A 16701-nucleotide genomic window follows, 5' to 3' on the forward strand; every position below is an offset into this window, starting at 1 on the left:
CCTCTGCGACTGGATCCTGAATTTCCGAACTCTCAGACCGCATTGTTTGCTGGAGCAGAGGAGTGAAGGAGCAGAGAGAGAGAGAAAAGAATTTACCTGTTAAAAACCTTTTAAATTTAAGTTTAAAGCACTTTGTTCCTTGTAGAACTGTTTAAATCATTTAAAAGCATTTTTGCGGGCTTTTTGTATTTACCTCTTTAAGAATTCTGAGGGAGTGGTTAAAAGGGAGTTGTGGGCCAGCCAGCTTTAAATCAGCGCCAGGTTTAAAAAGAGGCCTGGTGTAGACAGCGGGCAGCGTCGGAGCGGGCAGCGGAGTGAGGGGGAAGCAGAGTGAGCTATTAGGGCTTAGGAGCAAAGGGCTGGGGAGAAAAAGGGCCAGGTAAGTTAGTGTTGAAATTTTCAATACTACTACAGTGAATAATGGAGGGGCATGTGATGTGCTGTTTCTGTATGATGTGGGAACTGGTGGACCCCAGGGTCCTTCCCAGTGACCATGTCTGCAGTAAGTGCAGGTTGCTGGAGGAGCTCCAGCTCAGGGTAGATGAGCTGGCCTCTGAGCTTCAGACACTGAGGCTCATCAAGGGGAGAGGGGGTGCCATTGTCAATGGGGTGCAAGTGACATCCACCCCCCCTAGACTGGCTAACTCTAAGGGTCAGGAACAAGAGGGGCGTGGGGAGAGGAGGAACGAGGGTGGGGAGAGGAGGAACGAGGGTGAGGAGAGGAGGCCTCAGCCTCTCAATCTGCATAACAGGTTTGAGGCTCTTGCTTCCAGTCTGGACGAGGACGAGGGAGGTGAGGTCGGTGAGCAAACTGCACACAGTACAGTGATGCAGACGCAGGATATAGGCAAGGAGAAGGTGAAAAGGAACGTAGTAGTAATTGGGGATAGTGGGGTTAAGGGTATTGACACTGTCCTTTGTCACAATGACAAAGTGCACAGAAGGGTGTGTTGTCTGCCTGGTGCTCGGGTCCAGGATGTCACATCCGGGCTGCAGAGGAACCTGGAGTGGGAGGGTGAGAATCCGGTCGTTGTGGTACATGTGGGTGCCAACGACGTAGGCAAAGTGCGGACTGAGGATCTGGGGAGGGAGTATGAGAAGCTGGGAATGTAATTAAAGAGTAGAACCGACAAGGTAGTTATCTCTGGGCTACTGCCTGAACCGTGTGCAGACGGGCGTAGGGTAGATAGGATTAAGGAAGTGAATGGGTGGCTCAGGGATTGGTGTGGGAGGAATGAGTTTGAATTTATGGGGCATTGGCATCAGTATTGGGGTAGGTGGGATCTGTTCGGGCGGGATGGGGTTTGTCTGAACCGTGCTGGGACCAGAGTGCTGGCGAATAGAGTAAAGAGGACTGTAGACAGGGCTTTAAACTAATTAGGGGGGGGAGGGTGCGAGGGTAGGTGACGTTACGGGGGCTAAAGTTGAGGAGAGGGTACAGGTAAGGGAAGAGGCCGAGGATGTCCCAATAATAGAGGGAGTAGGGGGCGTGAGTATGGTTGGTGGCGTTACGGCAAATAGGGTCCAGGTGAAGGCTGGGATGAAGACACTTTATCTGAATGCACGAAGCATTCGGAATAAAGTGGATGAGCTGGTGGCACAGATCGACACAAATGGATATGATCTGGTGACCATTACAGAGAAGTGGCTGCAAGGTGACAGGGACTGGGAGCTGAATGTCCAGGGATATCAAGTGTTTAGGAAGGATAGGCAGGAGGGAAAAGGGGGGGGTGTAGCTCTGCTGATTAAGGATAGCATCAGGGTGGTAGCAAGGGATGATATTGGAGCCAAGGAGCAGAAAGTGGAATCGTTGTGGGTGGAGATTAGGAACAGCAAAGGGAGGAAGACGCTGGTGGGTGTCGTCTATAGGCCCCCGAATAATGATCTGGAGGTGGGGCGGGCTGTTAACGCGCAAATAAGTGCGGCGTGCAGGAATGGGACAGCCGTAGTTATGGGGGATTTCAATCTACATATTGATTGGTCGACCCATGTTGGACGCGGTGGGCTTGAGGAGGAGTTCTTGGAATGCTGCCGGGATAGTTTCCTGGAACAGTGTGTGTTGGAGCCGACGAGGGAGCGAGCTATCTTGGATCTGGTGCTGTGTAATGAGGCGGGTAGAATTAGGGACCTTGCGGTGAAGGATCCTCTTGGGGAGAGTGATCATTGTATGGTGGAGTTTCTGGTGCAGATGGGGGAGGAGAAAGTGGGTTCTCGGACGCGTGTCCTTTGTTTGAACAGAGGGGAGTACGGTAGGATGAGAGAAGAATTGGCGAATGTGGACTGGGGGAGCGCGTTGGAAGGTAGGTCTGCTGAGGAGCAGTGGAGGATCTTTAAGGAGATCTTTCTTGGTGCTCAGCAGAAATTTATTCCGATGGTCAAAAAGGACAGTAGGAGGAGAGGTAATAAGCCGTGGATAACGAAGGAGGTGAAGGAAAGTGTTAAATTAAAAGCGGAGGCGTTTAGAGTAGCAAAGAGTAGTGGGCGAGAAGAGGATTGGGAGAGGTTTAAATGTCAACAAATATTGACAAAGAAGATAATAAAGAAGGGTAGGAGAAACTATGAAGCTGGGCTAGCACTTAATATAAAAAAGGATAGCAAGAGTTTTTATAAATATATAAAAAGGAAGAGGCTGGCTAGGGTGAATGTTGGTCCCTTAGAGGATGAGAGGGGGGACTTAGTGGTAGGGGATGGGGAAATGGCTGAGGTCCTGAATAACTTTTTTGTTTCTGTCTTCACGGAGGAGGACGTGAATAATTTGCCGGGTGTTAGAGATGGAAAGGTGGTAGGACTGGAGAGTCTTAATGACATTACTGTTACTAGAGAGGAGGTGCTCGACAGACTGGAGGGGCTGATTGTGGACAAGTCCCCAGGACCGGATGGAATGCATCCGAGGGTTCTGAAAGAAATGGCGGAGGTGATAGTGGATGCCTTGGTGGTTATTTTCCAGACGTCGCTGGATTCCGGGGAAGTGCTGGAAGATTGGAAAGCGGCTAATGTTACGCCGTTGTTTAAGAAGGGTGCCAGGCAAAAGGCAGGGAATTATAGGCCGGTTAGTTTAACGTCTGTTGTAGGTAAAATGTTAGAATCCGTCATCAAGGAGGAAATAGCGAGGCATCTTGAGAGGAATTGCTTGATAGAGCAGACGCAGCGCGGTTTCGTTAAAGGGAAGTCGTGTCTGACAAATTTACTGGAGTTCTATGAGTATGTGTCTAGGGCGGTGGATAGAGGAGAGCCGGTGGATGTGGTCTTTCTTGATTTTCAGAAGGCGTTTGACAAGGTACCTCACAGGAGGTTTTTGCAGAAGGTCAGGGGACAGGGAGTTGGGGGTAGGGTGTTAGCGTGGATAGAGGATTGGTTGTCAAATAGGAGGCAGAGAGTGGGGGTCAATGGGTGCTATTCGGATTGGCGGATGGTGACTAGTGGAGTGCCCCAGGGGTCGGTGTTGGGGCCTCAGCTATTTACCATTTATATAGATGATCTGGAGGAGGGAACCGAGTGTAGGGTGTCGAAATTTGCTGATGACACCAAGATTGGAGGAAAGGCAAATTGTGTGGAGGGTGTGGAGAGTCTACAGAAGGATCTAGATAGGCTGGGCGAATGGGCCAGGAAATGGCAAATGGAATTTAATGTTGGCAAGTGCAAGGTGGTCCACTTTGGTAGGAATAATGGTAGGAAGGATTATCACTTACGTGGCGAAAAACTGCAGCAGGCGACGGTGCAGAGGGACCTTGGGGTCCTTGTGCATGAGTCGCAAAAACCCAGCTTGCAGGTGCAGCATGTGGTCAGGAAGGCGAATGGGATGCTGGCCTTCATAGCGAGGGGGATTGAATATAAAAGTAGGGAGGTCTTGCTGCAGCTGTATAGGGCATTGGTGAGGCCGCAGCTGGAGTACTGTGTGCAGTTTTGGGCGCCGTACTTATGCAAGGATATTTTGGCCTTGGAGGGAGTGCAGAGGAGGTTTACTAGGCTGATACCGGAGTTGAGGGGGTTGAGCTATGAGGAGAGGCTGAATAAACTAGGCTTGTACTCGTTAGAGTTTAGAAGAATGAGGGGAGATCTCATTGAGACGTATAAGATGATGAATGGGATGGATGGGATAGAGGTGGAGAGACTCTTCCCGCTCAGAAAGGATAATAGGACTAGGGGGCACAGCCTCAAGATAAAGGGGGGGGGGTTTAGAACGGAGTTGAGGAGGAACTTCTTCACTCAAAGGGTGGTGAATCTCTGGAATTCTCTGCCCGTTGAAGTGGTGGAGGCTGCCTCACTAAATATTTTTAAGACGCAGGTTGATGGGTTTTTGACAAGAGAGGGGATTAAGGGTTATGGGGAGAGGGCGGGAATGTGGAACTGAGCCACGACAGATCAGCCATGATCTTATTGAATGGCGGGGCAGGCTCGAAGGGCTAGATGGCCTACTCCTGCTCCTATTTCTTATGTTCTTAAACAGCAAGGATAGGCAACAACACCTCCTCCACGATCATCCTCAACACCAGTGCCCTACAGGGCTGTGTTCCCAGCCCCCTACTACACTCCTTATACGCTTATGACTACGTGGCCAAATTCCCTCCAACTTGATTTTCTAGTTTGCTGATGGCGTCATGGAAGTGGGTCAGATCTCAAACAATGAGACGGAGTACAGGAATGAGATAGAGAGGCTGGTGAACTGGTGCAGCAACATTAATCTCTCCCTCAATGTCAACAAAATGAAGGTGATTGTTATCGACTTCAGGAAGTGTAAAGGAGAACATGCCCCTGTCTACATCAATGGGGATGAAGTAGAAAGGGTCGCAAGCTTCAAGTTTTTAGATATCCAGATCACCAACAACCTATCCTGGTAGCCCCCCCCCGACTCCCTGCTGACACTATAGTTAAGAAAGTCCATCAATGCCTCTACTTTCTCAGAAGACTAAGGAAAGTTGGTATGTCAGCTATGACTCTCACCAGTATTTACAGATGCACCACAGAAAGCATTCTTTCTGGTTATATCACAGCTTGGTATGACTCCTGCTTTGCCCAAGACCGCAAGGAACTACAAAAGGTCATGAATATAGCTTAATCTATCATGCAAACCAGCCTCCCATCCATTGACTCTGTCTACACTTCCCGCTGCCTTGGCAAAGCAGCCAGCATAATTAAGGACCCCAAACACCTTGGACATTCTCTCTTCCGTCAGAAAAAAGATACAAAAATTTGAGGTCACATACCAACCAACTCAAGAACAGCTTCTTCCCTGCTGCCATCAGACTTTCGAATGGACCTGCCTCGCATTAAGTTGATCTTTCACTACACCCTAGCTATGACTGTAACACTACATTCTGCACTGTCTCGTTTCCTTCTCTATGAACGGTATGCTTTGTCTGTATAGCACGCAAGAAATAATACTGTGTGTAAATACATGTGACAATAATAAATCAAATCAAAATCAAACCCCATCAGAAACTTCATGTATGGATCTGCGTCCTACAATGCAGTTAGCACCTTTTGCTGCTGCAGGACCTTCCCAAATGTAGTTTGTGGGGGCAGGGGATCTTTGCATGGTTCTGTATTGCCCGCTACGATTCCCACAGTGCACAGGACAGGAAAGTTCCGTCCCTTAGTCTTTGCATTTAAAGAACAAAGAACAGTACAGGACAGGACAGGCCTTGGGCTCACCAAGCCTGCTCCAACATACAAGGCACATTTTCCACGTGTCTGCATGGGTTTCCTCCAGGTGCTCTGGTTTCCTTCCACAGTCTAAAGACGTTCAGGTTAGGTTGACTGGCCATGTGAAATTGACTCTTAGTGTCAGGGGATTAGCAGGGTAAGTATGTGGGATTATGGGGATAGGGCCCGGGTGGGATTGTTGTCAGTGCAGACTCAATGGGCTGAATGGCCTCCTTCTGCAATGTAGTGATTCTATGATTCAAAGGCTCTGCTTCCACTGCCTTTTGAGGAAGAGAATTCCAAAGACTCGTTTCCCTCAAGACAGGATATTTATTCTCACCTCTGTTTTAAATGGATGACCCTTTTACCTTGACAAGAGGAAACATCCTCTCCACATCCAGATGTGGGCCCGCCAGCCTATCCTGCGTAACTGCAATAGTTTGAGTGTCACTAGACCAGTGGTGGGTACTGGGGGGGGGGGGGGGGGGGGGGGGGGGTGTGGTGGTGGTGGTGGTGGTGGTCACACATAGCCCATCTGGGTTCTGAGTGCCGCCCACGAGACATTTTGTTGGCAGTTGCCTATGGAGTGTTGCCACATTTCCCCAATTTCCATCTGCATAGTTTTTTTTCCTGCTGGTATGACTGAAGTGATTTGCATGTAAAGCAAGGGCAAGTGAGGTATGTGCTGATTGCACACAACACTGACTGTGAGAGCTGTGCACTCCCTGTCTGTCCAAAGTGTAAATATTTCTCTTGTTTTTACCATTGGAAAATGATGATAGCTCTATTAATATATAAATGATTAAGCATTTCCTGTAACTCAATATGAAATATTCGGTGTGTATTAAATATCTTTAATCTTATTCATGGGGTCATGGTTAGTGAACAAGCCCAATTTCAATCTTGTGGCCCACTCATTAGCCAAGATTGCCCATCAGATGTACCTCACCTAGAAACGTTCAGGTCTCGGTTACCAATTTCAAAGATTGGAATTAACATTGCGATATCTTGAAACAATTTAATCGAACAAATGTCCCATGGAAGAGATACTTAATGGCGCAGTGGTTAGCACTGCTGCCTCACAGCACCAGGGACCTGGGTTTGATTCCTGGCTTGGATCACTGCCTGTGTGGAGTCTGCGTGTTCTCCCCATATCTGTGTGGGTTTCCTCCGGGTACTCTGGTTTTCTCGCACAGTCCGAAAGATGTGTTGGTTAGGTGCATTGACCATGTTAAATTTTCCTTCAGTGTACCCAAACAGGCGCCAGGGTATGGTGACTAGGGAATTTTCACAGTAACTTCATTGCTGTGTTAGTGTGAGCCTACTTGTGACAGTGACAAAATAAACTTTAAACTTAATGAAGGGTACAGCTGTATAGTTCTTTGGGTAACAACTGGCAATAATTTGTAAATTAGCAGAACACTTTAAATCTCAAAGTGCAAAACAGCAATAAAAAGCCCAAAAGCAAAGACTACATTGGGAAATGAAAAACATAATCGAAAGAGTGTGTTGTAGGGATTTTCTTTTTAAAAAGCAAAAGTTTATTTATTAGTTACAAGTAAGGCTTACATTAGTGCTGCAACGAAATTACTATGAAAATCTCAGAGTTGCCACATTCTGGCACCTGTTTGGGTACACCGAGGGAGAATTTAGCATGGCCAATGCACCTAACCAGCACATCTTTTGGACTGTGGGAGGAAACCGCAGCACCTAGAGGAAACCCATGCAGACATGGGGAGAACATGCAGACTCCGCACCCAAGCCAGGAATTGAACCTACATCCCTGGTGCTGTGAAGCAGTAGTGCTAATCACTGTGCCACCCCAACAGAGAAGATGGAAAGAACTGAGTAGAGAGGGTCAAAGTGTAGTGGCTAAATGAGGGGTCGGTAATAGGGAAGGGGTGAAGAAGAGGCTGGCTGTTAGCCAAGTGGAGGGAGCATGCAAGAATTTGAAAATTAGGCTAAATTATGAGGTCAGCCCCCTGATGCATCGAAACCACTGGATCTTGGCGAAGATGTGATAACGGCAGGGCAAGTGAGGATGTGATTTGCAGACATAAGTTTATCAAAATCTAATGTAAAAAACGTAAGGTCAGCTTCACAAAGCACCTTGGAGTTTCTGGCCTGAGTCTTAACCAGGAGAAAACTATGCAATTATCCCTTCTGTGTCAGACAGTCTGCAACTAACATTCCAGCTCAACAGCTTGGAGCCTGAATGACTCAAAGCAAAAGATATTTCCTGCAGATGTGCCAATGTGAAAACTCCCACACATGTTCTCTATATACCCTCCTGGTCAGGGTTTTTACTTAAAAAGAAAGAGGGGGCACTGAAATTAGGTGAAGCTGCAAATAAAGGCGATAATGATATCTCTAAATCGGATTCATCCCTGCCCAGTTGCTCTGAACGGCGACATTCCTGCTGTAAACATGCAGAAGGGACAGGGTTGTTTGTCTTGCATCTCCAGTCACACACACACACCAAAGGGAATAGTGGGGGATCATCGAAAAGGATGAGCAGGCAGATCATTGATGCCTTTAAACCATGTCCGAGACCTTACTTCCATGGCCAACAAATCCCAGATTGGGACTTGAACCCAGAGCTTGGGGTTCAGAGGTGGGGACACTACCCACTGAGCCACACAATCTCCAGGGAGGGAGCAGGGAGAAACATTATCTTCTTATAATGAATTCACATTAAAAGAAAGAGAGGCAAGCGCTTCCTGGAGTTGTTCACAGAATCTATTTGCATAGGCAGGATGCGTGTGTTTGCAATCAGACTGGAGGCCACGTTCTCTACAGCTGGGAGGAAATTCACATTCCAAAACACCAAATACAACAACAACAACTTGTCAGTACACAGCACCTTAAGAATGGTAAAATAGTCCAAGGCACTTCAGAGAAAATGTTATCCAGTAAAAATGGACCCCAAGCCACACAAGGAGAAATCGGGAATTCCGAATCGAAGTCTTTGCGACCTAACCAATGCAGGATGGAAGGATTTGCAAAGGCAGGAAGGGACTCACACAAAGAAACAAGCTGATTCAAACCTCAAAAATGAAGTCCAACGAGTTTGCCTTCATCATTTGTTTTACAATTTAACATCTCGCATTCCCAAAAACTGACCCTACAATTCTCAATAAAGGCAGGACTCCTTTTGCACTGTAATCCACACTGGACCAAATTGCAGCTTTTATTCTTTATTCCATCCATCACCACGGCAACTGTCTCAAACTGAACCAGACTGTCTGGAAATTCAATCTTCTCTTCAATCCAAGACTGCATTCTGGACTCCATAACAACAACCTGCATTTATATGTTGCCTATACTAGAGTACAATGTCCCAAAGTGCTTCAACAGGAATCAGACTAGAATCTGTCAGTCCCCATCGCTGTGACCTCCCCCCGCCCCACCCCAGTCCCCCTCGCTATGGCCTCCCCCTCGTCCCCATCGCTGTGGCCTCCTTCTAACAAGCCACATCCATCCTCACCCTCAAATATTCCATTCCCATGACTTGCACTCTGCACTGTGTGGCCTGGGGTCCATTTTTACTGGATAACACTTTTCCTGAAGTGCCTTGGACTATTTTACCATTCTTAAGGTGCTGCGTACTGACAAGTTGTTGTTGTTGTATTTGGTGCTTTGGAATGTGAATTTCCTCCCTCCTTTCACCCACTGGTGGTGATAGTGCTCTTAGTCGCCCAGGCCCCCTCTAACACTCCGGAATTTCCTCCCTAATTTCTCCTGCCTTTGCTTGCAGACTGTTCTTAAAGCCATTACAATCACCAGTCTCATTCCTTCTTCAGCTTGAAGAAGGAATGAAACTGGTGTACCTCTACCGCCTACTTTAAAATACAATTTCAATGTAAAGATGGTGTCCTAGGCCCAACCATCTTCAGCACTGACCTGCCCTCCATAAGGTCAGAAGTGGGGACGTTGACTGATGATTACAGAGTGTTCAGTTCCATCTGCAACTCCTCAGATAATGAAGCAATCTGTCCGCGTGCAGCAAAACCTGGCTCAGGCTGATAAGGGGCAAGTAACATCCGTGACACACAAGTGCCAGGCACCGACAAGACGGCATCTAATCACCTTCTTGGACATTCAGTGGCATTACCATGGCTGAGTCCTCCATCACCAACACATTGGGAATCACCATTAATGAGAAACTGAACAGGGTTGACTATATAAATAATGTAACTACAACAAAAAAAAATCAGAGGCTGGGAATTCTTGAGTGTGTATTTCACCTCCTGACTCCCCACAACCATCTATAAGACACAAGGCAGGGGTGTGATAGAATTCTCTCCTCTTGCCTGGATGAGTGCAACTCCAATAACGCTCATGAAGCTTGACATCATGCCAGCAAAGCATCCACCACCTCTACATTCACTCCCTCCACTACCAATCCACAGTGACAGCTGAGTGCATCACCTTCAAGATGCACTGTAGGAACTCACCAAGGCTCCACTGACAGTACCTTCCAAACCTGTGACTTCTACCACCTGGAAGATAAGGACAGCAGATACAGGGAACGTCACAACCTGCAAGTTTCCCTCCAAGTCACTCACCAGCAAGACTTGGAAATATGTCACCGTTCCTTCACTGTTACTAAAAGCCTTTGATTGAATTTATTATTGTCACATGTATTAGCATACAGTGAAAAGTATTGTTTCTTGCGCACTATACAGACAAGCATACCATTCATAAAAGAAAGGAGAGCATGCAGAGTGCAGAATACAGTGTCACAGTCAAAGCTAGAGTGTAGAGAAAGGTCAACTTGACGCGAGGTAGGTCCATTCAAAGTCCGGTGACAGCATAAAAGAAATTGTTAACATGAAAATATCATCACCATCGTGGACTGCAGCAGCTCAGGTTGATGGCTCACTTTCAGTGCTCCCACTAAAAAGTCTAGCCGTACATCAACACAGAAGACGTCACGGAGACTCAGCACAAGTCAGCACCTTTACGATATTGTTTATATATGAGGTTGTTCATGAAGATCCCTCCTTCTCAACCTTGTCCCTTGCCTGAAGTGCACTGATCCTCAGGTTAAGTCACAAAGAGGAGAGCAGCCTATGGTCATCTGGGCAGAATTTTCCTGTCCCACCTGCCACAGGAATCGTAGTGGGCCCTGGGCGGACCATGCAAAGGTGGGAATTTCTGGCCTTGGGGTGAGCGTGGCCAGTAAGTCTGGCACATAGAATCAGAGATATCCAGCATGGAAACAGGCCCTTCGGCCCAAATGTCCAGATTTCCTAAACTCAACTAGTTCCATTTGCTTTCATTTGACCCGTATCCCTCTAAACCTTTCCCATCCATGTACCTGTCCAAATGTCCTTTCAATGTTGTAATTGTATCCACCCCATCACCTCCTCTGGCAGCTCACTCCATACACACACCACCCTCTGAGAGAAAAAGTTGCCCCTCGAGTCCCTTTTAAATCTTTCTCCTCTCTCCTTAAACCTATGCCCTCTAGTGTCAGCCTCCCCGACCCTGGGGAAAAGACCTTCATCTTATCTCTGCCTCTTGTGATTTTATAAACTTACTTCTGTGTGACCATGCAAAAATAATTCAAAGTCACTGCACACTTAACCGAGGAGGACATGTACAACAAGAATGAGAGGGGGCATTGCTCACCTTCTCAAAGGAAAGTTGGGATTGCAGCAAGCGCTAACAATTCCTACATGCCAAGATGACTAAAACAAAACGTTTGCTGCTACCCGTTAGCCATATGCCCTCCACAGAGACTAGAATAGCTCTCGCTAAACATTCCAGCGAAGCTGTGTAATTATTAACTCACTCCATGCAGATAACACAGACAGAATAGAATCAACACTGAGACTGGGGCAAAAAAGCAGCAAATATTGGAGCAAGAGACTCACTGTGTCCCTGACAACAACTTATATAGCACTGTTAACATAATAAAATGTCCCAAGGTGCTTCATAGGATCATTATAAAAGAAAGTACAGCATCAAGTCACGTAAGGAGATATCAGGTCAGATAAAGAAAAACTTAGTCAAAGAGGTTGGGTTTATTAGTGTCACAAGTACATTAACACTGCAATAAAGTTATTGTGAAAATCCTCTACTGGCCACACTCTGGCACCTGTTCGGGTACACTGAGGAAGAATTTAGCATGGCCTAACCAGCACATCTTTCGGACTGTGGGAGGAAACCAGAGCACCCGAAGGAAACCCATGCAGACACGAGGAGAATGTGCAGACTCCGCACGGACAGTGAGCCAAGCCAAGAACTGAACGCGGGTCCCTGGCGCTGTGAGGCAGCAGTGCTAACCACAGTGCCACCATACAGGACAGGAGGGGAGCTGTAGACAGGGTATTTCAGAGTTGGTGGACCGAGGCAACTGAAGGCAGGATCAGTAACCGAACAATTCAAATAGGGAATGCTGAAGAGGCCAGAATTAGAGGAGTGTATATATTTTGAAGGGCTGGTGGAGATCACAGAGATGGAGCGTGCTAAGATCATGGGAGGGATTTGAAAGCAAATGAGAATTTTTAAAATCAAAATAACGAATGTCACACACATACATTCTCTTACGTGGCATGTCTGACTCTTAGGCTTGCCTCGGGGATCAATATAATCTAAAGCACAGGTGACACCGCAATTCTCATACGTGTACATAGAAGCAAATTACTGGGCTTGCTGGAATCAGAATCAAAAACAGGAAATGCTGGAAAATCTCAGCAGGTTTAGCAGCATCTGTTCAGATAAAACAGAGTCAACAATTCGAGTCTGATGACTCTTCATCAGAGCTCCACTCTCTCTCCACAGATGCTATCAGACCTGCTGAGATTTTCCAGCATTTTGATTTTGCTTTGGACCACAATTCTCATCCTTGTTCAGAAATCACTATCCACTGATTGCGGGACAAAATGCATCAGGAACAGATATTCAAAGATTTTGCATTTATTCTGAATGCACTGTTATCTGAATTTATTATTATAATCTTAAAACTTTTGGCAGTAGCGTTGACACGCATTTATTGTAATCTGAACTGAATGTAATCTTTAAAGTTTTGGCACCACTATTGACACACACTTACAGTAATCTGAATTTATCATCTTAAAAGATTTTAAAATCTGTACAAGTACAGAAGCAGGCCATTTGGCCCATCGGGTCTGTACCAGCCACAATCCCACCCAGGCCCTATTCCTGGAACGCCCACACATTTACCCTGCAAATCCCCCTGATACAAGGGTCAATTTAGCACGGCCAAACAACCTAACCCGCACATCTTTGGAGAGTGGGAGGAAGCCGGAGCGCTTGGAGGAAACCCACACAGACACGGGGAGAACGTGCAAACTCCACACAAGACAGTGACCCGAGCTGGGAATCGAACCTGGGTCCCTGGTGCTGTGAGGCAGCAGTGTCAGGATCATTCTGGTACCAGTTTTGGCTGTAATCTGAATTTATCATAATCTTAACACAGAAAATGCTGGAAAATCTCAGCAGATCTGACAGCATCTGTGGAGAGAGAATAGAGCCAATGTTTTGCCAGAGCTGAAGACTCTTTAGCTCTGATGAAGGATCATCCAGACTCAAAATGTTGGCTCTATTCTCTCTCCACAGCTGTTATCAAACCTGCTGAGATCTTCCAGCACTTACTGTTTTTGTTTCAGATTCCAGCATCTGCAGTATGTTGCCTCTATTACAGTTTTAAGGGTCTTGCTACCAGTATTGCCACACATTTACTGCAATCCGACTTTATTACAATTTTTAAGCTCTGGCTACCAGCATTGCCAAAATTGCTGCAATGTGAATTTACAATCTTCTTATAAGTTTTGGCACATCTGTGCTCACGCCCACCTCCCCCACAGCTCTTGTGCGCAACGTGACTTCCTTGAAGAACATGACTTACTTCTCAAAAATGCCAATCAGCTTCTTCCTGTTCCTTATGGGTTCCGAGTCCTCCTCGAACTCCTCCATCTCCTTGCCCAGGAAGACCTCCTGGTGGAAGTCCTTGTTCAGGACCCCCCCTTTCTCCAGCTTGAGGCCGTTCAGGTGGTTGGGGGGCTGGATCTCGTTCTCGTCCTTGCCGGCGCCCGACTTCTCCTTCCTGATGGCCGAGTTGTTGGTGGGCCGAGCCTGCACGCCCACCAGCAGGAAGACGCAGAGGGAGGCCAGGCAGAGGCTGGCCAGGCTGCCCAGCACCCACCTGAGCCGTCTCACCTTCATTGTGTGCTGGGTGGGAGGGAGAAGCTAACAAGGGGGTGGGCTCAGACGAGATGCACCGCACAGTCACAGAAAGCTGCGTCAATTTCACCTACCTGTCATTATCAGCCTAGACCAGACCAGACAGAGAGAGATTCTCCCCTCCTGCTCTTCACTGGGACTGAGAGAGAAGGAGAACCTGTCAGTGTCCCGTCCCCCCCCCACCAACCAAAACCAAACCTGCAGACTTTGTACACGTGGCTGCCCCAGATCTTTCAGAGAACCTGCAGTACAAAAGGACTGCGAACAGGAAGCCCACACTCAAATAAATAAATAACCCTCCGGGGAGGGAAAGCAGCTTTCAGCAAGATCAGACTCTGGTGAATGAGGAAGTACTTGGTTCTCTCTCTCTCACTGGCTCTCCCTAGCCTGGATGACTTTACTTTCTCTCCCTCACTCTGCTGCCCCTCCTCTGGGAAATGAGTGGCTGCACTCAGCTGGAAAGGGTGGGGGGGGGGAGCGCTTAAGCGTAGCAAGAACTTGTGTTTGCCAGCACAGAAAAGTGCTGGAGAAACTTAACCCCCTGTGCAAAGAGAGACATGGATTGGAAAAAAAAACAGTCACGCCGGATTCGAAACGTTAACCAAAATACTGTGGATGCTGGAATCTGAAACAAAAACAGAAAATGCTGGAAAAACTCAGCAGAACCTGCTAAGTTCCAGCGTTTTCTGGTTTTGTTTGAAACATTAACTCCTATTTTTCTCTCTCTCCACAGATGCTTTCAGACCCACTGGGTTTATCCAGCATTTTCTGTTCTGATTTCAGAATTCCAGCATCTGCGTTTTGCTTTTATTGACTTTATCGATTATCATTCAAGTCATAAAATATACCCAGTGCTTAACCAGGGCTGTATGTATTTTCTTTTATATATAATGTAAAGACACTGTCACATAAGATCGTGGTGGCACAGTGGTTAGCACTGTTGCCTCGAGGCGCCAGGGATTGGATTCAATTCCAGCCTCCGTTCATTGTCTATGTGGAGTTTGCATGTTCTCCCCCTGTCTGGGTGGGTATCCTCCGGATGCTCCGTTTTCCTCCCACATTCTAAAGCTGTGCGGGTTAGGGTGATTGGCCTTGCTAAATTGCCCCTTAGTGTCAGGAGGATTAGCAGGGTAAATGCACAGGGATAGGGGCTGAATGGGATTGTGGTTGGTGCAGACTTGATGGGCTGAATGGCCTCCTTCTGCACTGTAGGGATTCTATGATCTTGGATAAATAAAAATACAGTAAAACTTGGAAATGACTGGCACTGGTCTTTTACACCTTAAAATAGAATTCCAGTTCAAACTAGAATTCATTTCTCCGTTGAGAAGACGCTGGAAAATCTCAGCAGGTCTGACAGCATCTGTAAGGAGAGAAAAGAGCTGATGTTTTGTATCCAGATGACCCTTTGTCAAAGCATCAAAACTTTGACAAAGGGTCATCTGGACTCGAAACATCAGCTCTTTTCTCATAGATGCTGTCAGGCCTGCTGAGATTTTCCAGCATTTTCTCTTTTGGTTTCAGATTCCAGCACCCGCAGTAATTTGCTTTTATTCATTTCCAAATTTGCTGTTTTATTCCGCCTGAAAGAAGAGAAGCGGCAGAGAGACTTAAGAGAATTCCAGAGCTTAGGGCCTTGACAGCCTAAGGCACAGCCACCGAGATTGGAGTAGTGAAAATCAGAGATGCTCTCGGGGTCAGCGTGAGAGAAGCACTGACTCCTTGGAGGGTTGTGGGGCAGGAGGAGAGTTACAGAGGATAAGGAGGCTGCGGGAATTGGAAAACGAGGAGGACAGTTTTTAAAAATCCTGGTCCTGTTTTAAAACTGGGGCCAGGGTTGGTCAGCGAACACAGGGGAGACAGGGAACAGGACGGCACAAATAGGGAGAGCAAGAAGTTTGAATGACTTGAAGTTTACAGAAGGTAGAATGTGGGAGCTCAGCTGGACAGGAGGATATGAGAATAGGCAGGTCTGGAGATAACAAGGGTGGGATGAAGGTTTCGGCAGGGGATGAGGTGAGCAAGGCAGAGTTGGACAATGTTGCAGAAGTGTTATTTGTGGTTTAAATTATAAGGAGAGGCTACGACTTTTTTCCTTGGAGCATAGAAGAACGAGGGGTGACCTTGCAAAGGTTTATAAAATCATGATGGGCAGAGATAAGGTGAATAACCAAGGTCTTCTCCCCAGGATAGGGGAGTCCGAAATTAGAGGCTTAAGGTGAGAGGGGATAGATTTAAAAGGGACCTGAGGGGTAACTTTTTCACATGGAGAGTGCTACATATATGGAATGAACTGCCAGAGAAGGTGGTAGCGGCGGGTACAATTACAATATTTTAAAGGCATTTGAATGGGTACATAGATGGGAAAGGTTTAGAGGTATATGGGCCAAATGCAGGCAAATGGGATCAGTGCAGTTTCGGGAAACCTGGTTGGCATGGACGAGTTGGGCCAAATGGCCTGTTTCCATGCTGTGTGTCTCTATGACTCTACAACATTTATGATCCATTTTCATTCAGCCATCCAAAGAGATTCCAATGACCTCTTCCTCTGAAACCCAATTACTTCTTTAAGTTAATGCCGCAGGTTTTGAGTCCACTACTTTAATCAGAAACGTGTTCCACATGTTTATCATTCTTTCAGGGAGGTAGGGTTGCCAGCTCTGGCCAAAGCCATCTCTGGAGGTTTGACCACGTGGTGCTCTCTCCTTTGCTGGCCTCGGACTCGAGTTCTGTGTGAATGTGACATTTCGGAACAGGACTCTGTGTCAGAGCTGATTGATCCGCACTTGGAGTTCTCAAGTTAAAACTAGGCAGCACGGAGGGACCTGAACCTGACCAAGAGAT

The 16701-nt window shown here is 47.0% G+C and overlaps 1 protein-coding gene across 1 annotated transcript in view; it reads right to left on the reverse strand.

Moving 5' to 3' along the window:
• Positions 1-14217, reverse strand: part of sdf4 (stromal cell derived factor 4) — a 74110-nt gene extending 59893 nt beyond the window's left edge. The window contains exon 1 of the mRNA XM_080215188.1: positions 13523-14217. Within this exon, the coding sequence (XP_080071314.1) occupies positions 13523-13839 (317 nt within the window). The 5' untranslated portion in view covers positions 13840-14217. The remainder of the gene's footprint in view (positions 1-13522) is intronic.
• Positions 14218-16701: the final 2484 nt, after the last annotated feature.

The sequence above is a fragment of the Carcharhinus amblyrhynchos genome, chromosome 30, assembly GCF_965287045.1.
Source record: "Carcharhinus amblyrhynchos chromosome 30, sCarAmb.v2.hapA, whole genome shotgun sequence".
NCBI lineage: Eukaryota > Metazoa > Chordata > Chondrichthyes > Carcharhiniformes > Carcharhinidae > Carcharhinus > Carcharhinus amblyrhynchos.